Source organism: Capsicum annuum, chromosome 6, assembly GCF_002878395.1.
Source record: "Capsicum annuum cultivar UCD-10X-F1 chromosome 6, UCD10Xv1.1, whole genome shotgun sequence".
Taxonomy (NCBI): Eukaryota; Viridiplantae; Streptophyta; class Magnoliopsida; order Solanales; family Solanaceae; genus Capsicum; species Capsicum annuum.
Window position 1 is genome coordinate 18903418 of NC_061116.1, and position 25851 is coordinate 18929268.

The window sequence follows — 25851 nt, forward strand, 5'->3', positions numbered from 1 at the left end:
CATAGAGGCATGCTTCTATATTAAAGCATGAAATATTTCCTTTCTCCCATCGATGTTGGAAAACACATCTTTCTTTAAAGTGAAAACTCAATTTACTTTTCATTCACTTTCCAGTCACATTTCATTACTAAACCTACATCCAAAACACTGGTATAGTCAATGAGGAACAAAAGATCTCTACTGAATGAATCCCAGCGGAGATTAAAGCTCTTCCTGCTATTCAGTTTGTAGTTGATCCGAATATAGACAATCATCCGGAGGATAAAAGGAAGAAAAAAAGTAATAAATTGAACATGGGAAAAAAGAGGATTTTCAGTATTGAGTAAAAGCAGGAACAAACACAAGAAGAATTACAGAATAACAAAGGAAAATACAATTCTATCACCACCGGAGGGAAACAAATCAATATAGCCATTATTCTCATGAATAAAGCTATTTTTTTGGAATACAAGAGGACGATCGTACAAGGTCACTATCCACCCAAGAATTGGGGACCGTGTTAAATCCAAAAAACCATCACAGTCTTAAGAAACTCATCAATTTCATAAAGATGTTCTATATAAAAGCATCAGTCAATCAATTTTTTGTCCAATTCTACCTCAGAACCCTATAATAAATTTAATGCCTCCTAACGAAAACAAATCCTTCACATGCTTTTTTTTCTTTTTTTTTCTTATGCCGAGTGCACCTAATTAATGAATTTCTGTTAGCCTCAAATTTATTAATTAATATGCTAATTTCAGCCATGAGATACGATTTTCAGGAAATCCATCTTGCATATGAAGTTGCTCCCTCCTAACAAGAATAGTGGTTCAATATTAACTTGGGACACATATTCAGAAAAAATAAATAATAAAAATAATTTTACTATATCACTCTTTGAAAATAATAAATTTTGATATCTAGTGATGAATAGTATTTAATAGTAAAGATAAAATGGGTAGAAAAAGATAAATTATCCATTTATTTTTTAAACTGGAAAATGTAACACCCCGTATTTTCGAAAAAGACTTTGAACCGTCGTTCCTGCGTGTCTAAGCTCTAATCCCATGATTTGTATGTGAATATATGTGTCATGATATTTATCCTAGTGTGTGAAGTGCATAGGAGGTGAAAAATGTTCATAGAAAACACTTAGAGCAAAGTTGAGCTAATAGCCTTTGATTCGGCCAAGTTTTGATATTCGATTCTAAAAGGATCAACTTTGACTGCGTATAACTGTATATATATGTGAAATTTTTTATTTCAAGACCCACCAAATGATAGATAATTGATTTAGTTTTCCAACGTTACCAATTTCGCCTTAATCCGATACCCGAGAAAAAAGTTATGGCCTTTTTCTTGAGAGGCAGTAAGGGTCCGCGATTTGACCGTGGCGCACCGGTATCTCCCCGAGCTAAGGGATGCGACACGTCTCTCTCTCAACACGATAAGGGACACGACTCAGAGCTTATTCCCCCTCTTTTTCAGCTTCTTAGGGGTCAAGGGGCACTTTGGTACCCCTCAGCCCTAAACGTCCAAAGTACGAATTAAAGCACCCAAAAAGGACATTATTTGTCCATCCTCTTCAAATACATTCACGTCCCTTTCCCAAGAAAAATAATTCAAGCTTCTTCTCTCAAGAACCCAAGAATTTAAGTTTCAAAATCAAGATTTCTTTAAGAATCCAAGAGTTCAAGCTTCCAAATTAAGGAAATCTTCAAGAAATATCAAGAATAGGGTTTCTTTCACAGTTCATCATTCAATTTCCAAGCTTCAAGCTTTCTTCATAAGTCAAGAAACTTAAGGTATGTGGGGTATTCATTCATGGGTCTCTTTCAGCCATGGAGCTCAAAAACCTTTTTTCAATTAAAATTTTTTTTATTATTATTATGGTATTTTATATGGTTTAAGATGGGTTTAATTTATGTTTTCATGATAGTTTAAATTCAATTCAACCCATGTATGATCCTATGAAAGATTTGATTTCCTCATGCTTTAAATTTTCGTTTCACATGTTTTATTCAAGCAAATTCCATGTTAAATCCTTCATCATGATTTTTGATTATGTAATCATGAGTGTTCCTCATAATTGAAGCATTCCCATGCTTAAATTCATGATCCCCACATATTTGATGAAACGTCTATACTTATGGGTTTTTGAACCATGATCCTCTAATACAGTTTTTAAGCTTGCTATTGCATTCAGTGATCTTTCAGTGTTGGCGGGTTATGAACACCCGATACCTATGTATTTTTACATGAATTTAGGTTATTCCAGTAATGAATCAGTTAAACCACGAGTTCTATATTCATATTATCATTTTTATAATGAACTCACTAGTATTACTTTATGTTAAATACATCAGTTTACATGTTCATGGTTACTTCAGATTATGCAAGCACTTTCAGTTTTTAGAATACCATTTTGAGCATATCAGTCATCAGTGCATGCACCAGTTCAGGATTTTAGTGTCATTCCGTTAAGAGTAGAATTTAGCACCAAACGAATGTAGGGATGACATCTTCCCCCGTCAGTTAGGCATGAGATGTTAGTAGCAGTCCCTAAGTTGCAGACCTACGACGCCACTGTAGATTATGAGAGGTCCCCCATCTGTTAGGCATGACACCCTCGTCCTATGGGACATCAGCCTTGTGGATCCACATCGTCAGCTAGTGTTAGTACCGTGGCATGGTACTGACACCCTTCCAACTAGGGTCATCGGTTAGACCCTGATTATCTTAGATTGGGACATGTCGGTTATATGATACCTCCCATAGTTTCAGTCAGTAGTTAATGTATCTCAGGTCAGGTTTGATTGACTAAGTGCATAGATTTTCAGTTATTAAGTTTACAAATTTCAGTCTTTCAGATTACAGATTTATCTCAAAAATATGTTTATACTTTGTTTTGCACTCTCAAATAGTACATGTTCATTTTTTTATGCCTAGTATCCATATATGACCCTGGGTTCAGTTTTACAGTATGTCCATCTTTACATGAGATCTACATACAGTATTCGTGTTTTACCATATTCCCAATTTATGGAATTGTTTTCAGTTCATAAACTTTTAATCTCATTATAAATTATAGTTTTTCACGTATGGCTATGTTCAAACATAGCAAATTAACTTATAGCTTTAATTTTACAGTATGTTTTAAATATTTCCATTATTTAATACATGTCTCTTGATACTCAGTATATTCCAATATACTGACCACATATATGCATATGTGGATACATCCTTCATAATGTAGGTACCAGTATAGCTCATACACCAGGGTCTGACAGTTCTCAGCTTTCAGCCAAAAGGTGATGAGTTCTCCTATTTCAAGAACTCCTGTCAGTTGTCTTCATGTATTGTGTTGTATTTTGATTATTCATATATATATATTGATAGGGGTATTTGGAGACATACCCCAACTATGTGTAGTTAGTAAGTATAGTAGAGGTTTCATAGATAGTCAGCCAGAGTCATGAAATGTAAATTTCAGTTTTATCAGATTGTAAACTTTATCAGTTACATATGTATTCAGATTTCATGATGATTATGTTTCCTCTCAGCAAATTAAGGTTTATTAACATATTAAATCGGTTGCTTACAGCATGCCAGTTCATGGGTTAGCCTAGGACCACTTGTGGTTCCAAGCATCGTGTTATGACTAGGGGGTAGTCTCGGGTTGTGATAAACTTGGTATTAGAGTACAAAGTTTAAGTGTCCTAGGGTGTCTATGAATCCGTGTCTAGTAAAGTCATGTGGAACGATACAGAGATGTCTGTACTTTTCTTCGAGATGCTACATGGTATTTAAGAAATGTTTTCCTTCTTTCATGTCTCAGACCGTGCAGTGCCCTCTATGGAACTTATGCAGATTCTCATGATAATCCACATCTACCATATCTGCCTCATTCTTACTGAAAGAGTTTTCTCAGATAGTTATAGGATTGCACGTTGGCTCAAAAGCATCCCATCAGTGCTTTTAAGTTATGAAGTTTGAAAGATTTCATTCATGTTCATGAAAATTGTGCACTAAGCTAAAGTCATATGTGCCCTCAGATCTCTTCTTAGAATCCTATTATAGTATATGATCTAGAGTTAGAAACATGACCCCGAAAGTTTAGCAGCAGTAAAATGAGAATAGTATTATCTAAATTTAGTATTTTATGTATCCATGGGGCTAGTTGTATGAAAGGTGAATCAGTATGCTTGAAACAGTGTATGCAAGAATTTAAGTTATTGATTCAAAATTATGTATGATCATGTGTATATGATCTAGAGGTGTACCCTATGTGATGTGTGAATGTATTATTTTGAAATTTTTGAAGTTTGTGTGCTTAGATATTACTCTTGAGTTGATAAGTGTGAATGAGGTTAGTAATGTAGTATGTGATGTTCTTACCAGCTGAGTTATGAGCTATAGGTCGTTGATATCAATATGTTCAGGCAAAATGGTAATCCTTATAGTTTAGGAAAATATAAGTTTAGAAATGTGATATTAGTAGGTTATGATGGAAGCAGTATGGTTCATTAAAGGTGTTGGAATATCCATGTTAAGTGTTAGAAGCTAAGTTTAAATCTTTGAAGATTAAACTTATAGAAAGAAGAGTTGAAGCTCTAGATGGTGTGAACTTATGGTATGGTTATACTCTTGAAAATTCTAAGTTAGTCAGTGTTTAAGTTATTGTGTGATAACTATTGAGGCTATAGAAATATCAGAGTTGTAACTCGAAAGAAGTATTAGAAGTGGGTTTTACACTTTAAGATATAGTCTTTCAAGGTGAGTTTATTATTTATATGTATTGATATATCTCGAGCTCTCGAGTAAAGTGGTTGCAGTTCAGTCTAAAGTTTATTAAAAGGGCCTAAAAACTTAGAATGATGTCTTAAAGCTAAGGGGGAGATGATAAAATAAGGAACCAAGTCAGGCTCTCAGATTCTAGTAGTGATGCAGTGTATTGTAGAACATCAGTAGGGGAGGAAGATGCCTGAACCATTTGTGTATCAGTGTAAAGTTTTGTACTTTAGTCATCACGATATCTACTCATGCCTTACATGTCAGTTCCATGACCATAACTCATATTCATGCACTTTTCATAGAATCATGTATGATTTCAGTTCCTAGTATGAGGAGTTATAATTCACTCAACAGTACGAGTCCTATCCCATGAAATTTATGAACTCCAAACTCAGGTCATGCAGCTCATGACTTATGTACTCATGCTTTATAGTATGCTCAGTTCTCATAACTCATGGAGCACTTTTTATGACTAGTGAAATTTAGATTTATGGCATGTGTATCCTCAGTTTTGATCTTTGTAATGAATTCATGCCGTTGATACTCTATTCCTCAGGCTTTAGTTATGTATCCAAGTTATGCCTAGTATTCTTTCATACTTTAGTTTTTCACATTCTAATTTTTCAATGACCTCTCCTTATGAAATGATGTGGTAATGAGTAATTTGTTTAGATATTAGAGAGTAAATATTTTATGTTAAGAAAAAATTATAGTATTCTTGTTTTATTTAAGGCAATAAGTGTAAAGAAAGGTCGAGGCAAAGATTGTGGTAGATGTCATAGTTAGTTGAGAATTCTATGTGTGTCTTCTTAAGAATAGTACAAGAAAGTTGTTATTGATAGAGGTTTAGAGAATATGACGAAGATGCTTTTATGGGTGTTCACCTAGAAGTTTTTAGGTATTTATAATGGTAGGCTTAAATGTCATGTTGGTAGATATATGAATGGGTACATTGTACGCTAGTAAATTCCTAGTAAGAGGCTGAATTTAGTTGTTGAGGTGTTAAGAAAAATCATGTTTTAGATGAGAAGTTGTGAAAAATGCAAGGGATATTGAATTCATTGTTCGGACTAGTGTTATTGTGTTATGTGTAGTACTTTGTAGATTCGAGTAGGCTTGAACATAGTGAGAGAATTCAGTTCAGCTCAGACTTCAGTAAATAGGGTTATCAGTGCCCATGTGAAGATCATAAGTAGCCTCAAGTGAAGTGCATTCTTGATGGGGAACGTATAGTTGAGGGAGTATTGGAGGAGTATCTCTAAGCTTGAAAGTAGCAGTTGTATTGCCTAAGGACTAGTGATTCTACCCCAACTTATGTTTCGTATGCCTGTGTTCCATGTTACAAAGTTATACTATATTAAGATTCCTTTCTCTGATAACTTATTCAATCATGCCCAAGAATTCTTTCCTCCATAATGTCATTAGAACTTCTTACAAAAAGTGCTGAAGAAATACTATAGTTGAATATAAGTTTTTAGTATAATTCAATTTGTATAGCCAACTATCCAGTTTAGTAGTTAGACAGACAAACTCATATGGTTTTCCATCTTTTCTATTCTTGAGGTAATTCATTCACGTCCATGCAAGTTGTGAATTTTGTTCAATCCAAGCATCATGTTTTAGATTCAACTAGTTAGTCATGACTCAGTTCATAAGTTTCAGTACGTGCATGATCGCAGTTTTCCAAGTATATGATCTCAGTCTTCCAAGTATTCCAGCTTAGACTGTGTAATACCCCTTATATGACCTTGGTCTCATGATTCGTGCTTTCATTACATAATTTATCACTTCGCAATTCTATATGTATGATTGTATCATGAATATTTCAAGTGAGTTCTAAACTCTCAACATGAATCAGCTCCTTACAGTCAATAAAGTCAAGTTAGCTCAGAAACCAGTTTCATGATGAAAGTTCTAATATTTCAGCTCAGGTACGTCTTTCATTAACGAACATGTCATGTGTACATTATTACATACTTATAAGACGTCAACAAGTTACTATCCATCATTCGAGGATGAATATTTCCAAAGGGGAGATAATGTAATACACCACATTTTGGTTCTAGACTTTGAACCATCATCCCTATGTGTGTATGCTCTAATCCCATGATTTGTATGTGAATACATGTGTCATGATCTTTATCCTAGTGTGTTAAGTTCTTAGGAGGTTAAAAGTGTTCATAAAAATCATTTAGAATGGAATTAAGAGCCTTTGATTCGGCCAAGTTTTGGTATTTGATTCTACAAGGGTTGAATTTGAATGTGTATAACTTTTTATATACGTAGAATTTTTCATCACAAGTGCCATCAAATGATAGATGATTGAGTTAGCTTTCCAACGATACAAATTTTACCTTAATCTGATACCCGAGAAAAAATTTATGACCTTTTTGAAGAGAGGTAGTAAGGATTCATGATTTGGCCGCGGCACTCTGGTCTCTCCCCGAGATAAGGGGTACGATGCGTCGCTCTCTCAATGTGATAAGGAACCCGACGCGAAGCGTATTCCACCTCTGTTTCATCTTCTTAAGGGTCATGGGGTACTCTAGTCCTTTCCCCCTAGCCCTAAAAATCCAAGACACGAATTAAAGCACCCAAAAAAGACATTATTTGCCCATCTTCTTCAAATCAACTCACGTAAAAACCCTCTCTTTTCCAAAAACAATAATTCAAGCTTCTTCTCTCAAGAACACAAGGATTTAAGTTTCTAATTCAAGATTTCTTTAAGAATCCAAGAGTTCAAGCTTCTAAGTTCAAGAAATCTTCAAGAAATATCAAGAATAGGGTTTCTTTCACAAGTTCATCATTCAAGTCCCAAGCTCCAAGCTTTTTTCACAAGTCAAGAAACTTAAGGTATGTGGGGTATTCATTCATGGGTTCCTTTCACCCATGGAGCCTAAAAACCCTCTTTTCAATTAAAGAATGGATTTTTCTATTATTATGGTAATTTATATTCTTCAAGATGGGTTTAATTGATGTTTTCATGAATGTTTAAATTCAATTCAACCCCTGTATGATCCTATGGAAGATTTGATTTCCTCATGTTTCGAATTTCAGTATCCCTTGTTTTATTCGAGAAAATTCCATGTTAAATTCTTAATCGTGATTCTTGGTCATGTAACATGATTGTTCCTCATAATTGAAGCATTCCTATGTTTAAATTCATGATCCCCACATGTTTGATGAAATTTCTATACTTATGGGTTTTTTAACCATGATCCTCTACTACGGGTTTTAAGCTAGCTATTGCATTTAGTGATCTTTCAGTACGGCGGGTTATGAACACCTAATATCTATGTGTTTTTACATGAATTCAGATTATTCCAATAATGAATCATTTAAACCATGAGTTCTATTATTTACTCAGTTGACATAATCATGATTTTATTCCCATATTCAAATTATCATTTTTATCACGAACTCACCAGTATTACTTCATGTTAAATACATCAATTTACATGTTCATGGTTACTTCAGAATATGCATGCTCTATCAGTTTTTAGAATACCATGTTTGAGCACATCAGTCATCAATGCATGCACCAATTCATGATTTCAGCTATCTCTTCAGTTTTATCATATTGTAAATTTTATCAGTTACATACATATTCAGATTTCATGATGATTATGTTTCCACTCAGCAAATTAAGGTTTGTTAACATATTAAATTAGTTGTGTACAGCATGCCAGTTCATGAGTTAGCTTGTGATCACTTGTGGTTTCAAACACTATGTTACGACTAGAGGGTAGTCTCAGGTTTCGATAGACAAGTATAGTTGGATATCTATTTTTAATATGACAGACAAGTACTGATATATGGAGGGAGTAATTATTTTGATCAACATTCTTCTGAGATATCGATTGTCTCGATGTTTGATCTAGTTAAGTTAATATATGCTCATTGCCCTTGTAAACATATTAATTATACAACAAATATCTTCAAAACTTCAAGGGACCTGATTCTTTGATAACCAAAATGTAGGAATTCATGGAAGAATCCAAGGTTTTAATAGCTAGATAGGATTTTTTTTCTAGAGAAAATTCGAGTAATCAGCTACAGGGGTAATTTAGGGAAGAATATAAAACGAGAATTCAGTTAGAAAAATTGTATTACTATTTTATTGATGATTGAATCTGTAATGATACAATACCTATAATAGAAATAATAGAGAATCTAATTTGATAACTGGTTCTAACTAGTTCAATAACCTGTGACTAACTACTGATATGACAAAGCTAACTAGTGTGCGCAATTGATTCATTTTTGAGTGACAGTACTCCTGTTGCAAAAGAGATCTTCGGCCTCAAGGATAAAATCTAGAAAATCTAGCTTGAAGAATAATAAAATACTCCTAAGGTAAAGCATAAGGTGACAATCCTGTCTGTTTGACCAAAACTTGAGACAAGGTTTTATTCCCTTTCTTAACTGTCCTTTTCTGTTGTATAGCTTTTGAATTTGGGCAACTGGACTTGCAACATAGCAGCAGGATGAAAAGTCATATAAAAACTAATTTCTATGATAATTTTACAACCAAGCATGTCAAAATTCCTAGCAATGTCTAAATTCACCATTGGCTTAACTGATTTGATGTTAATTTCCGCAATCAAGAAACCTTCAGTGTTAAAATTATTCTATTTCTTGGTCTCAACTTCGAATGCTTCACACTCCTCTATATCCAGTTTCTCTAGCTTTTCTTCTATCCCAATGAAGAAATTCTCATATTCTAAAGTATTATTTAATTCAAAAAAAGATCATAACTTGTAAGGGAAGTATTTTACTTGCTCCGCTAAAGTCATATCCATTTTCATCACATTCATCTGTTTGTCCCAAGCTATTGATTATTGCAAAAGGTGGTCCATTCCAACCGAAATATGCAGTTCCTTAAACTGTTCGACTCATATTTCTAAATAAAGGGCTAAGATACTAGAATAACATAAACAACTGACTGTCTGTGTTCTCCACATTCTACCAAAAATATGTTGGCTCGGCTTTCCAAGTAAAGACATAGAAAACTATTATAGTAGAAACTGAGTACATTATTCTTAAGAGTGAACTAGGAACTTGAGATTTGATAATTGATGACTCCCAAATATGAAGAAATGTGATAGTTCACAAGGTACATCATATGGTGATACATTCTCATCCTCAACCTTGTTGCTTTCTTGTTCCCAGTCACATCCCAAGTTGTCATTGATAGGAAACCACTAATCTATACTTTAACTCTTACCTCTACAATTAGTACTGGTCTTTCCTCTATTATTAGAAAAAGCAATTTCTCAATCTCTTCACATGGGTAGATTTTGCCCTAAGTTTTCAAATGTCTCAAAGTCAAACCATAAATAGCAGGACGTTGTGTCTCTTAAAAAGAATTGTATCTGCACGAGTATGTCATGAGAGCACTTTTTTTCAAGCAGCTCTTGAACAAACATCATCAGTTCAACTATTGATTGTGTTTTCACCCCTTCAAACCTCATTCGACCATATTTGAGTTCAAAGAATTGTTGTTGGCTTTTATTATTAAAAAACTTAGCCAATTACCATTGGTTTACACCAACTCTATTGTGTTCCTCCCTTTCAATAGCTGATATTATATCCTTTGAATCTTCTAGAATTTAAGGAGATAACTGGAAATATATAAAGAATCCAACTGCTCCAGCTTTTATATCCTTCTTGTTTCTTGTTTTCACCAACTTGTTTTCATTAGAGTTAACTTCTTCACTATTTAAAGAAGTTGCAAACACTTTGTTCTCATCTTTTATGAAAACAACATCAAGAACCAAGCCTCGAAAATTCCCTTTATTACTATCATATTTCATAAAAGGTGCATCAAGAGACCAATCTTCAAAAGACTCTACATCACTCTCAGTATCTCTATAGAAGACATCAAGAAATAAGTCTTCAATTTCTTCTGCTTCGTTGTTAATGTCAACAGTACCACTATCCAAAGAATCTATATTTAAATATCTTTTAGGCATTTTATTGAGAACCTTTCAAGCATATGATGTCGCGTTCCAAAAAGTTTCTTGTAGATAAATATGAGAAGGATTAGAGGGTTCAAAACTAACCAACTTCTTTGGGGAATCTGCCCCAAATCTTTCCATCAATGCTACCACATATTATTCCAACTTGGTGGTTAAAAGTACTGTCTATACCTCACGAAGGACTGATGCCACTGAATAGCTTCACCATCTAAGTGTATTGTTGTCAGTTCCACTCTTTAATTCATGGCAATTTTGTCAAACTTGAAAAACTGCTAAATTGTAAATAACCAAGATCTCACATTCTCTCCCCGAAAATCTTGGAATATCTAGTTTAGAGTTACGAGATATACCTTGTTGGTAATCCATAGGGTTTTTATTTATCGGCTCATCCTCCATCAATTGTGTGTCTCTCTCTCGAGATAGTCTTGCCCTTGAAATTTTAATCTCATATCCAGAAGGAATAGTAGCCTTTCGATTCTCTCTTAGTTGTTCCTTTAATTCCATCACTGATCGATCCAAATTTTTCAATTTCGCCATCGCACCATTAAGAACACCAATTTCTAAAATAAATTTTTGCATCATTTATCTTAATTTCCCTATTTCAGTTGGAGAATTACCATTAGACCTTGTTGATTTTGTCATTGTGAACAAGAATCTGAGTAATCTGATACCAATGATAGCCAAAATATAGGTATTCATAGAAGAATCTCAAGTTTCAGTAGCTGAACAGAAGCTTTTACAGAAAAGACTTAAGTAATCAACTATAGGAGTGATTTAGGGAAGAAGATGAAAATAAATTCAGTTAGAAAGATTATATTACTATTCAGTTAATGATTAAATCTGTAATGATACGGTGTCTTTTACAGATGAGAGAGAATCTAATTTGCTAGTTGCTTTTAACTAATTCAACAATTTGTGACTAACTGTTGATATGGCAAAGCTAACTAACTTAATAAACCGATTCATTTTCGTGTGGCATTATTTCACTGTTAATTGATCATCGAAGCTGATTTCAACTATACTCAAATATTATAACCTAATTTAATGAGAATAGAAATGCACTCCATTAGTTTTATTTATATGATACTATTTTTTTATTAATTTATTCCAAAAAAATGCACTCTTACTCATATTTAAAAAAATTACTTTTGGAAATATTTGTTGATTCACCCTTGCCCTCTGACCCATTAGCTTGTTAAGCCTTAGCGGTCGTTTGATAAGATGTATAAAAATGGTGTAAAATATAAATTATATTAGTGTTCGTGTTAGTTATGCTTGCATTAGTTATACATTGTTTAGTTTGGTGTTTTTAAAATAACATGAATTGCATAGTTTTTAAAATAAAATTACAAAAATACACTCTAAAAATATGGTGGAAAGAATGTGAAAAAGATTTTGAGGGAAAATTGTGACTTCAACCATACTAATGCATGCATTAGAATCTATTGGATTACTAATACCATGGATTTACATGAATTAAGGGGTTGTTTGGCAGAGTGTATTGAATAAAATAACGCATGCATTAATTAATGTGTATTATTAATACCTTGTTTGGTATCTTTTTTAGTCTATGTATAACTAATACTTGCATTAGTTATACACTCTATTATATATTGAGGTGTGTATTAATAATACACACCATTTTCAATATATTAATAACAAACTTCTAAGCACATGTATTAACTTGATAAATCATATTATTGCCCCTTAAAACATTCCACTTTGTAGATCAATACTTCGCACATATGCTCATGATGATGTGAGTGTTGGATCCTGGTTCATCGGGCTTGATGTGAAGCATATTGATGAAAGGAAGTTCTGCTGCTTTTCCTGATCTTCAGGTCTCTCTCCCCCCTTCCCCATGGAAAGTAGGGAGAGGAAAAAAATAAGCAACTGCCTCCTCCAATATCCTTATTACTCTCCTCACATTTTTTCAGAAATAACATCAAAATACAACAACAATAATAAAGAACACAGCAACTTCTAAATGACAAAAAAGGAGGACATTGTGAGAAAAATAGATGATTGAACCATCGCTTAATTTTTAAGTATCATAATGATATTTATATTATTTATTTTTTCCCTATAATTAAAAAAGAAATTTTCATCACTTTCCAACTTATAATCCAATTTTCATCACTTTCCAACTTATAATCCATTATTAACCTTTAGTTGTGGTGAGTGATCATATAATTTTCTTAGATTATGGAGAAATGTTTATTTGAATAGATGAGTTTAGATTCATGTGTTTCTTTTATAAATGATCATAAGGTATAAAGTTAATTAGCCTATAGAGATAAAAAAAAAAAAAACATGAAAAGTGTAAAAATACTTAAAATTATTATAAAAAATAATACTATATATTATACATTTTTAATTATAAAAATTTGCGTAAATAACTCGCTCGGTTGGTTCCTTTATTTATTCAATTTGCCTTTTAATAAATCTAAACTAAATATGATCAATTTTTTAAAGACCATTTAAATTAGTTTTTAATCGTGAACACTCCTAGAGGTAGGGAAAGAGAGATATTCCACATAAATGATGGCTAGGGTTTACATTAGAGAAAAATGTTCTGAATTCCCTAAAGAATACTTAGGCCACGGACCAAGGGATTCCACCCATTTCGTAAGGACTTCCGACGACCGGTGTCACGTGTAGTAATTGTTGCAAAACCACTTCCACCAAGGAGAAATGCTCAAGTCTCCTCAACTAGTATTACCAATTTAGTTACAACAAAAACAATTAAGTATACAATATAGTTGCACAAATACAAATACTATGACATGTTTAATACCACAAGCCGTCAACTTTCTATTAAGGTTTACATAAGCATTTAAAACCATAAGTTTCAACATTTTCATTTCTTTTTGAAACATTGTGATGTTAGAAACTATTTCATTTCATATAAATTGAAATAAAAAATGTATTGATAAAAATGCAGTTCAGTGTGTTAAAGTTTTCGCTATGCGCAAGGTTGGTTTAGGGAAGGAATTGACCATAACGATCTATTATACGCAGTCTAACCTTACATTTCTACGTAAGAGGTTGTTTTCAAAATTTAAAATCATAACCTCCTGAACACATGACAATAACTTTACCAATTTCCCTTAAAAAAAAAAAAAAGTATAGCCAGTGTATATAAATAGTGTGTTGAGATAAATTTTACACCATGAATAAAATATTTGTAATATATATAGGATATAAAAATCAGAACACGTAGAAAGTAAATGAACTAATGTCCCTAAAAAAGATTACAAGTAGTCCGGTCTTCCAAAAGATCAGTGATCACATGCTGTACTAGCAACAATGCAACATACACACAAACAGTGAGATATCTACTGCTCCATAAGAAAGAAACCATTTCATCATTTCTCTTAAGGTATGTATGTACAACTCTAGATTATTTTTTCTTTCTCCATCTCCCATTGTTGGAGCTGGAAATTTAAATTAAATTAAGCCAATATAATGTCTGGCGTATGGATATTTGACAAGAAAGGTGTTGCCCATTTGATCAAAAATCCTACTCGTGAGTCCTTTGAGCTAAAACAACCAGCATATCCAGGTACCCAGATAATAAGTTTTAACTCATTAGATTCAATAATATCACGCACTCTCTCTTCTTCCATCGGAGGAGGCGGGAGAAATATTAAAAGATTTACATGTGTTTGAGGATAATTGAATTTCTATATATATTATGTGTTTTATGTTTTTAAAAATTTTGTTGGGGTTAAGTGTTCTCTTGACGAGATTAGGCTGTTGAGTGCGGATTGTGGCCTTGAGTTTTGAACCGTTACAAATATGATATTAGAGTACGAACAATCATCCTAATAATTTAGAAGACATTTTGAGAAAAGATTTTAGCACCGGTATATTCTATATATATATATATGTACTTGAGTTAATTCCTTTCAACTAAGTAACTGACAAAACTAGCTTTGTTGGAAAGTCTAGAGAACTTAATTCAAGGAAAACTGGTTTTGTTGGAAAGTCTATAGAAATTAATTTCCCTTTCATGGCAAAGTGTAGTATTTAAGCTAGTAAATATTAGTTAGGAGACTTATGGGTTTCTTAGTGGAAGTGAATCTGCTACAATTACAGCTCGTGTCATTCGTTCTTCGGAATCTTCATGAAACGAATCAACTCTACATGTCCACAACCGAAATATCCTCTAGAAGATGCATAATCTTTTTGGTTTTTTCTTTTTTTGGTAAATGTACTTATTATATTATGATGGAAAATTTTCTATATTTTTCAACACCACAATAGTGTATTTATACGTTATTATAGGGTAGGATTTAGGAGAAAAACGATAAGCCAATGAGCTAACAGACTAATTAGCATCTCTTATGGGGATTACACGGGACGGATCTATAGTCAAATTTTTGGTACTTCGACACTCATTAAATAAGATGTAGATTAGCTATAATTGTAGAAAAAATATAAAAAATCTAGTATAAGATTTAAAAAAGTATCCTGTAGGGTAGGAAGATAGCTGGGTGTTTTAGTTTTAAGGAAGAACCTTAAAATTTTAAACGTCAATATGTGTATTCGAATCTTCTATGCAGCCCTGACCTCTAAATCCTGAGTCCACCATTGGTACTACCCGACCCAATAGCCTTTTCCAAAGTACTAATTATATTTCTATCTTCGTCCTTTGTTACATGATTTCTACATGCAATTACTTTAAATTATGTGTTCGACTCTGCAGGCACCGGCACAGCCACTGCACCGGGAGCACGCCCTCGAGTTCTAGTATACCTACCGGAGAACGAGATGATAAGTTCCTATGAAGAACTAGAGAGGAGACTCATTGAGCTCGGATGGACCCGATTTAACAACCCTATGAGGTCCGATCTCCTGCAATTCCACAAATCAGATGATTCTGCACATCTCATTTCACTTCCTAAGAGCTTTACAAACTTCAAATCTCTACATATGTATGACATTGTAGTCAAGAATCCATCGTTTTTTGAAGTCCGCAACGCTGAAGTGGATAATCATCTTATCTAAAAAAAAAAAAATGGTTATAGAAAATACCCTCTAATTAACTAATTATATTATGTCTCGACACACCCCTTTCACGTGTGTAGGCTTGACTCTTTTTCATTGGCCAGATGGAATGTTATTTTGTTCTTTTTTTGGGTGGCGCCGTGGCGGACATCTCCTTCAAATATTAAGTCGTTAAAGGAAGCATATTTTTTTAACTAATGATATTGTATCTCAACACACGCCCCTTTATGTGTGTGAATGACACTTTTTTGCACTTTAAGTAGGAGAGAAATTTGAACCCAAAATTTCATATGTTAACTTTTAATTATTTAATTATTATATGAAAAAAAGGATAAAAATAGAACGTCAGATTAAAATAATTTCACCATAATAGATATTTAAAAATAATTATTTCTAATTAGCAATTAAATTAATTTCTACTTTTAGTCATTTTGATGTAGGCTTCATCTCCTTCTCAATTTCTTTGTTTTTTAAGTTTTTATTGTTTCGTTTTAAATAAAAAAATGTTGTCCATTTTTCTTATGAAAAAAAAATTACTTTTTTTATTTTTTTATTTCACTATTATATTTTAAAAAAAATAAAATGGTATCAAACTGATATAACTGTTATATCAGTTTGGTATAGGTATTATATATATATGCATCAGTTTGGTATAGGGACTGTATATGTATGTGTAGGTTTCCTCTTTTTTGAAAAAGTGTATCAATGTGATATAAGCGTTGTATCAATTTGATATGGGGATTGTATATCCATGCGTAGTTTCCGTCTCTTTTGAAAAAGTGTATTAATATGGTAAAAGTGTTGTATCAATTTGGTATAAAACTGTTTATGCAAGAAAGGACCAAAGTAGTCCAATAATTATTAAATATGATTGAAAAAATTACAACAAATGACAAACTTAAGACCATAATTATGATAAATAACAATATTTTCACAAAATTACGTTTTATACCAAAAATAGCTTTTTGTTTAGTGACAATTATCAAGGATAACTTCTCCTTTTTTACTCCAACACTTTGTTTCTTTTCTTTCTTAATTTATCTTTTTTTTTTTCTCAAATAGCTCATATTTTTCAGATTTTCACTCTATTTTTATCGTTTTTCTGACGTTGTAGATAAAGATTGTGCTCCACTAATTAAGGTAACTATTAATTTACAGTTATTGCATGTTATTTCTTCTACAAATTCTAATATTTTATATTTTTGTATTTTTTTTTGTTCATCATTGTTACTACGATTTTTTTATTTTTAAGATTTTTTTATTTTATGATTATGGAGTTTTATACTAATGACAGAATACATACCATATAAAAGATAAATAGGGTTATACCACATCAATCAATTTAGTTTCTGATAATCCGCCATCATTTAGTATTGGATTTACTCAAGATAGAGTTGTTAAAGTGGTTTCTACTCCTATACAATCAAAGAAATCAATGAGAATCGAAGAGGTGAGGTTGAAGCATCGTAATGATCCTGAGAAGATGGCCGAAATTATGAAACAAAAAGGATTGAAAAAATATTCATCTCCAAAAACCTCAAAAATACAAAAAATCTGAGAAAAAAAAGAAAAACAAAAGAAATCAAAAAATCAAGCAAAATTTCAAGTCCTAATGTTGAAAACTCCTTTGAATATGATTCGGAAGAAGATAAAGATGAAGAGTTATTTATATATGTATTTATTAGCTAATGGGTACTAATTGGTATATATATACAAATCTTGTTGTATATATACACTTTTGGGATATATGAATGTATTTGTATTTTTGAACATACGTATGAAGTTTACATATGTATTTTTGGACAGTGTTAAATTTGTAATTGAATTGTCCCATGTCCTTTTATAGGGCAATATATGTATCTATCTGTATGTATTTATTTTGTATAAGTATTTATTAGCTAATGACTACTCATTTTTTTATATATACAAATCTTGTTCTATATATATAAGTTTTCGAGACATGTGCATGTATTACATTTTTGATTATCTATATGTATATAATTATTTTTTTATAATGAAGATTTATGTCATATATGCATATATATACATAATGGTCAGACATGTATTCTGTAAATATATATATTGATATATATGTATTTTTTATTACCTATATGTATGTGTGTATAGTTGTCCTTTTTTTAATGAAAATATACGTATATATATACATAATGGTCAGACATGTATATTCTGTAAATACATATGTAGATATATATGTATTTTTGTATTATAAATATATTTGCAAATTTGCGTGTCTATGTATTTTGTATATTTTTGAGATATGTATAATGTAATATTGATATATGTCTCTTATGGAAAAGCAAAAATCTTAATCATTAAAAAATAATCAGTTGTGTAACTTTTGTAAAAATTTTAACTAATATAGATTTATTAGTTATGCAATTTAAGCAAATATACTTTAATAAGAGTCACTTATGAAAAAGGAATCCTCAGCTTTAAATATATGGAGTAATTTAAGTATTATTCCTTAGTTAACTCAATTGATTTGAGGGAAAAAAGAAACAGTAAATTTTATTTGTATATGTATTTTCGATAGAAAATTTTACGTAAAGCATAAAATAGAACTTGTTATTTTTTGTAATTACAAAAAAGTTGCTATGAAACTCCTAATTATGAGTTTAAGCTTGCTATTTATAAAATTTTTCCATGATAGTATTAATTTGATCGACTAATCATAATATGATAAATTGATCAAATACTAGTCATTTATTTTTAAAATGACCACTACATATATTTTTCCTAATATATCATGTCTTGCCACGTGACTCTACTTCGCTAGCCTTTGCCAGCAACCAACCACAACTAATAATGTGGACTCAAGTACATGGAAGACAGATGATCACCTTCTACATGTGTAACATGCATGTTTTGACCAAATCTGAAGGCTTGAAATTAACCAAGCTAGAGCTATTTGTTTCTTTTATTAATAATGTTTTAAATATATAGTACTTTAGCATGGGTGAGTGCTGGCTAATGGGCATTGGAACAATGTTGATTCCAAAATTTAAAGGTAGATGTAGATTGTGTTCTTTATATTTGTGTTATTCTTCAAACATATAAGTCAAGCTAGACTTCACTATCGAATCTGTTGTGTCTAGTCTAGTTTTGTCACTACCTTGAAAGTAAGGTTTCAAAGTTATCTAGAAAAAAAAAAAATTAAAAATAAAGTTATGAGTTCACGTTTAAAAGTCTTATCGGAGGGAGAAGGGTTTTTCTTATTAAAAAGATCACCTATATAGGGAGGTCCAATAAGGAGAAATTAATCCAGTAATAAGAATCGGACTCACAGTTAAGTTACCTATTATGAGGGGAATTCCCACTTATATACACCAATGATAAGCCTAGCTAGGTGGGAGGTTTCGATTTTAAGAAAATTCTAGGCGACATGCAAATTAGGATATATTATTGATCATCTAGTGTAAGTTATTGGGTTGTTTTTATATTTTAATATAAAGATAATTTATTTTATTTAATAAAGTATTTATTTGAATAGAATATTGTGTTCACATGTGTGACCTTTACGTATATAGTAGACGATTTTGTATATTTAATTATTTAATTCACGCACGAAAGATTAATATTACTACTTCTTACGTTATAAATAAATGTTCATGTTAAGTCCTTAGTTTTGATGATTGACAAATTCATAACTTGGGACCTATTTCCTGAAGCCCTTTTTGTGATGACAAAGGCCTCTAAGCATTGGAGAACGGGTTGGGCTCACTGGTCGCTGTCACAGTCAACTTTTCAGCTGACATATAGTAAAAAATTGGTGAAAAATTGCTGCCACCTTTTTGCCTCAACCAATGAGATTGCTTCTAGGGTTTTCTTGTTTCACAATATAATGCTCATCTTCCACAATAAGAAAACCAACACTTCCCTATACTCACAATTAAAAATCTTTCTAAAGTGGAGTAGCGCTGCAATCAAAAGATTGAACTGTAGCAAGGAACTTGTTGCTCATCAAGTTGATCTTTACTTCCTTGTTATAGTCGAGTCATTGTAATTTTGTTCTTAAAAGTCTGCCTCTGTTGCTTATGATTGTAGTAGGTATTGTGGTGTACCCATATCTTGCAATAATCTACAGTTAGGTGATTATATCAGGCTAGAGTTAGCTTGAGGAGTCCAGCTAGAGGTAGTTGGAGAGTGGAAGCAGTAGAGTTACTGATTGTTTTCCTTGTAATAGAGTTATTGCTAGGGAATAAAAGATTAGGAGGCTAATCCCTGGAGTCTGTATTCAATGGATTTCTTGAATATAGTGGAGTTGAAATTCTGGAGGCAGGTCGTGGTCTTTTCTCCCTTGAGCTAGGATTTTCCACGTAAAAAATCATGTGTCTTTACTTTTTTGTAGTCCTAGACTTGTTAACCTGTTTATCTCCTAGTTCATCTTGTTTCATGTATGATTTTGGGAACAGTTCCCTAAGTCGAGGAGCAACCCACCCCCAAACTCTTTCATTTGGTATCAGAGTCGGACTTTCTTATAAAGGCTAACACCTTGGAAGGATCATAATCAGGAAAATGGCAGCTACTCCAAGTTTAAAAGAAGGCCAGTCCACCACCAGACCCCCAAGGTTTAATGTTTAATGGTGAATATTATGGGTGGTGGAAGACAATGATACATGACTTCATTATGTCTGAAGATTGCAAGCTTTGGGATGTTATATAGGATGGTCCTTTTGTCCCTACTAGATCAGTAAAAGTTGGTGATATGACAACACAAGTCCCTAAAACTAAGAAGGAGTTTGATGACACAGACAAAAAGAAGATAGAAAAGAATTACAAGGCCAAGAAGATTCTTGTTTGTGGGATTGATCTGGATGAGTACAATAAGATCTCTGCCTGTCTAGCTTCCAAAGAAATCTGGGATTGTCTTCAGAAAGCCCATGAAGAAACTACTTAGGTTAAGCAGTCTAAGGTGGACATGCTGACTAACCAGTATGAAGCATTCACCATGCAGGAGGATAAATCCATTCAGGAGTTGCGCACCAGGTTCACTACAATAAAGAATGAGTTGTAGTTTCTTGGAGAAGTCATTCCAACTCATAAACAAGTTAGAAAATTTTTGAGCATCTTGCCCAAGAAGAGGAGAGAAAAGTAGATGTCATTACTGAAGCTTGAGATTTAAACAAGATGGCCATGGATGATCTCATAGGTAATCTCAAAACCTATGAGATGCTGAAAAAATTTGAGAAGCTAAAGGTTGAGCCTAAGACTAAGAAAAACTTGGTTCTCAACGCTATAAAAGAAACTACTAGCTATGAAGAAGAGGGAACATCCTATATAGCCAAGAGGATTCTCAAAGCTCTGAGAAAGTCAAGGGCTTTATCAAAGGAAAGAGATGTTAGTAGGAGCTCCAAAGAAGGTAAAGGAGACGACACTTGTCATAATTGTGGCAAGTTTGGCCACTACATCAAGGATTATCCGATGCACCAGTAATATTACAATGAATATGCTAGCAAATCGTTTATAAAGAGAAAGGAAAGGTCAGATTCAGAGAAGGTTTCAACAAGAAAGGTGAAGCAGATAGGATTGTGAGCCAAGTACTATCATCCTGCTGGGGTGATTCTTCTACCGACTCAGATGATTTAGAACAAGTACATGATGCTTTCATGATGGTAATGGAAGATAAAGTCTCAGTCTTTAACTCACCGATTACTCAGATGGTTAATAGTGATAGTGAGGGTAATAATCCTGTCACTTTTCTTGACATCAAAGACAGCCTGATGGATTACTCTCTAAGTAAGCTGATGATACAATCCAAATTGGCATCAACACTTTTGAGCACATAATTTCAGGCCAACAGAGAAGACTCCAAGCCATGACCACCTAGAAGATTCTAAGACATATTTGGAGTACCCTTTTAAAGCTCCCACGAGAACAATAGCATATGAAAATATTAGCTTGGAGCGCGGGAGAAGCTATACTTGATGATGTCATCTAAGAAAGCATTGAGAAACACCAAATTTGGATGATAGCTTAGGTTCGAGAGAGTATGGACACCCATTTGCATTTTTTTGGCTCTTGGGTTACTTTTGGGCCCAAGTTGCATTTAGGATCACTTTGGGGCCCAAGTTGAAATAAAGTCCTTTTAGCCTATAAATAGCTAGGACCCTCTTTATTTTAGACGAAGATAATTTTAATGTAAGTTTGACACTTGAGAGTGTTTTTATGGAAACTTGTTGGGAGTTTCATTGATTCATGAGAAACATGGGTGCTCAAGAATTTGTTCTCATTTGTGTCCTCATAAGAGGTTGGTGTTGTTGATAATCGATATAAACGTATCAAGGTTTAATATACCCTTTGGTTGTCCTTTCATTATCGATTTAGGTCAATCTATCTATCCCTTTTATAGTTTACTTTATCATTTCTATTTTCTTGTTTTTGTACTTTTGTAGTTAGTGCTTTACTTTGTTTTCGTGTTGTTTTGTTTTTGTACTTTTGTCTTGTATCATCTGATATCAGAGTCGGGCTTAATTTTGTTCCCACGAAGTCAATCTTAGATCTCATTGTATTGAAAAATTAAAGATTCATTATTCACATTCTTGACCCTAGGTCAAATTTTGAGTCTTTAATTTTGTTGTTTTCTTATTTTTAGTGTTATATTCTTGTTCCCTAACACTACTGAAGTCTAAATCTCGAATTTGAGCTCAATTGAAGGTGAATCGGAGAATCTATCATTGTGAGAAGCTCAAGTTTGAAGGTTGAGGTGGGAGTTAAAATCTGAAATTTTTGGTTGAGAATTTGAACAAAATGATGCTTGGAATGTTTTTAGACGATTTAAAAGGGCCTTGGTCCAAAATTTCATCACATTCCAGTCAACGATTTAAGAGTTAGAGAATTTTGAAGTTTTTGGTGTTCTTAAGTATTCTTGCAGAAATTCAAATCTTCAAGAGGAATTATCTTAAAAATATGGTTGTTCGATCCTCAAAAGTGAATAAAAAGGTGTACAAAAGTGTTCTTATAAGCACCTCTTTGAATATCCAAGGGAATATTCCTAAAAAAAGGACAAAGGGAGACCATTTGGAGGTACAAAAGTACACTGAAGTGTGAGCAGATGCTAACACAGTTGAGGTTTTTAACTGAGAATAATTGCAAAGTCTTAAGTAACTTTTGTCGTTTTTGATTATTTTATCTTTGACTTTACAGTGGAAGTCAAGATGCAAGAGAACCAACAATGATGGAAGTAAAAGAGTTGAAATCTAAAGAAAATAGAAGAGAAGTGTGGATGACGACATTCCTGATAAGTCGTCAGCACTCTAATAAGTTATCAGCTTTATCGTCAACCTTAAACAGAGAATGGGATTCAGCTGGAAGAAGTGACGACGACATGTGATAAGCCGTCAGAGTTGTGATAAGCCGTCAAGATCATCGTTAGCCTAAGGCACAACATGAGAGCTGAAGTAAATCATCGACGACATCTATGATAAGTCATCAAAGATATGATAAGACGTTACACTTCATCGTCAGCCTAAGGAAGCAAATGTCAAAAGTGAAGAGGACTGAATAAATTGATGAAATAAAATTTATAAAATCAAGAATGGTTGTGGGCAGAGCTAAAGAAGTTACCACTCCCACCATGTTTACAGTGGCTAAACAAAGGAGAATATGTGGAGGATATTAGCCAATTTAAGGAAAAAATTCAAGAATCGAAACCACTCAATTGTCATCTTGATTTTGAGACTGACATTGAGAAGGTGAATAAAAGTGAGTGTGTAGTAGATAGTGTAAATTTTGAAGTGGGATTGATTGGGCCTCATTCAAAGCACTTTTCTACATTATGTTTAGATGATATCTTGTCTATGGAATCATTTAAAATAGTAGAAGAGTGTGAAGATGAGGAACAAGAATCCTATATTCTTGATTTTACATTAGACAAGCAACATAAAAACACACCTCACTTTAAGGCCGAGTGGTTTACCACGCTCAATCCATTACTCGACTTCTTAATTTTTGTACCACCCCCTACGAGCGAGGTAAAAAGATAGACTCTAAGTTAGGGGTGAAATTCATATTCTTAAGGTGGAGGAAGAAACTGAGTTGGGTCGTGCCACGATAATAAATCAGGCGTTGCTTAGGAGGCAACCTAAGGTATTTTGTTGTTTCTATTCGTATTATGTGATTGACATCAGATCTTTGCACCCACGGTGCCACAGGTATGTTTCTAACTCTCTAGTTTTGGTTTGACGCATTGGGGACATTGCATGATTTTAAGTTGAGGGTGGGGCTACTTGTGGGTGTTGATGTCCTATTGGGGTTTTTATTGTTGTGCCTCTCTTCCCCGAAGTCTTATTCCTAGTAGAGCCGGCATATTTAGGCATATTGTGATTTGTTGTAAAATATTGTAGTTGACTAGGAGAGATACAAGTACCTTAGGCAGTTAACATATTTTTATTGATTTTTGAACACCTCTCCAATGGTCTATTTTATAACTGTGTGATATGCATTTATGTTTGACAATTGTGCATCTTGTTATGGCATTAGTACTAGTGACATGATAACCATTGCTAAACAATTGCATGAACCGAATGGGTAGTAGTTTGTGATGTACCTTTGTGCTATGTATGTGTGAGATACTACCTAGTTCTCGTTGTGTGTTAAATCCATAACTTGCCCAGTTGGTCTTGCCTTGGTTGTAGGGTAGCGGTTAGGAAAGGATGATACGTCGTTGTTGATATTAGTCCACTTTTAGCCTAAATGACCTTCTATGTGTAAATAATATCCCTTGATCCTGATTTTGAGTCGGAATGCCTATTCTTTTTACTATACCTATGACCTTCCCATTTGTATCACAATGAACCTTTTTTGGCCTTGGTCCTTCTTGGACATTATGCACTTTAACTTAGGCAAATAGCATAAGTTAAAGGTGGCTACCATAGGGATACGTGATGTAAAATGAGTATGAAGAAAATTAGAATAAAAGAAAAGAATAAAAAGCTGGTTGCGGTGAAAAAGAGCAAGGAAAGAAAAGTTGTGAAAAAAAAAAGAAATGATATTCAAAAAGACCGTACCCATCCTGAATATGTGTGATCAAGAAAAGACAAGAATAGAAATAGGTTAATAAGTGAGACCCCAGAAGCTAGTGTAGTGTCAAGGAGGCTTAGTCACTTTAAATATTACCGAGTATCATACCAGCCCCTAGCCTACATTACAAGCCTAAGAGAAGACCTATAGGGATCCTAGCTGACCTGTCTAAAAATCTTGGTAATAAAAATAAGGGCAAGCCTATGGTATTTGGCATACATTGATTGGAACTTCATTCTTAAAGTAAGTGTCTTTTGATTGACCCCATGGTTACCTATGTGATGTTTGATAAAAGTGACGTGGGACTACTTTGTAGTGAGGGCACACTGGTTACGTTGCTAGTTGCTAACTTGTTTGAATAGTGTAATCTTGGTGCATGCATGGTTTCTGTAGCTGAATTGATGCCATATCTTGATTCCTGTGTGTTGCATTGTTGTTCTTCAATAATATGCACAGTTGTTGTTTTTAAATTAATTGACCTTGGAGATGGTGAAGATGTTTTGAGATAATATGGATGGTTGACTATCGAATATACTCTGTATCCTCTTGGTTGTGTTTTATTTGCTTGAGGACAAGCAATTATTTTAAGTTGAGGATATTGATGTGTGACCAGATGCTAACACATTTGAGGTTTTTAACTGAGAATAATTGCAAAGTCTTAAGCAACTTTTGTTATTTTTTATGGTTTTATCTTTGATTTTGCAGTGGAAGTCAAGATGTAAGAGAACCAACAATGATGAAAGTAAAAGAGTTGAAATCTGAAGCAAATAAAAGAGAAGTGTGGCTAAGGACATTCCTGATAAGTCGTCAGCACTCTGATAAGTTATCAGCTTCATCGTCAGCCTTAAATAGAGAATGGGATAGTGACGACGATATGTGATAAGCCGTCAGAGTTGTGATAAGTCATCAAGATCATCGTTAGCCTAAGGCAGAACATGAGAGCTGAATTAAATCATCAATGACATCTATGATAAGTTATCAAAGATCTGATAAGCCATCACGCTTCATCATCAGCCTAAGGCAGCGACTGTCAAAAGTGAAG

The 25851-nt window shown here is 33.2% G+C and overlaps 1 protein-coding gene across 1 annotated transcript; it reads left to right on the forward strand.

Annotated features, from left to right (window-relative positions):
- Positions 1-14146: 14146 nt before the first annotated feature.
- On the forward strand, positions 14147-15894 carry LOC107875104 (flowering-promoting factor 1-like). The gene is made up of 2 exons (XM_016721730.2): positions 14147-14322; positions 15469-15894. Exons 1-2 carry the CDS (start codon positions 14226-14228, stop codon positions 15768-15770), a joined length of 399 nt encoding a protein of 132 aa, XP_016577216.2. The 5' UTR covers positions 14147-14225; the 3' UTR covers positions 15771-15894.
- Positions 15895-25851: the final 9957 nt, after the last annotated feature.

What these genes read in the sequence shown, in the direction of transcription:
- LOC107875104 (XM_016721730.2), top strand. Translation starts at nt 14,226, where the DNA reads ATGTCTGGCGTATGGATATTTGACAAGAAAGGTGTTGCCCATTTGATC. An exon ending in AAAACAACCAGCATATCCAG is followed by an intron (nt 14,323 to 15,468) that starts GTACCCAGATAA and finishes TCGACTCTGCAG; the next exon opens with GCACCGGCACAGCCACTGCA.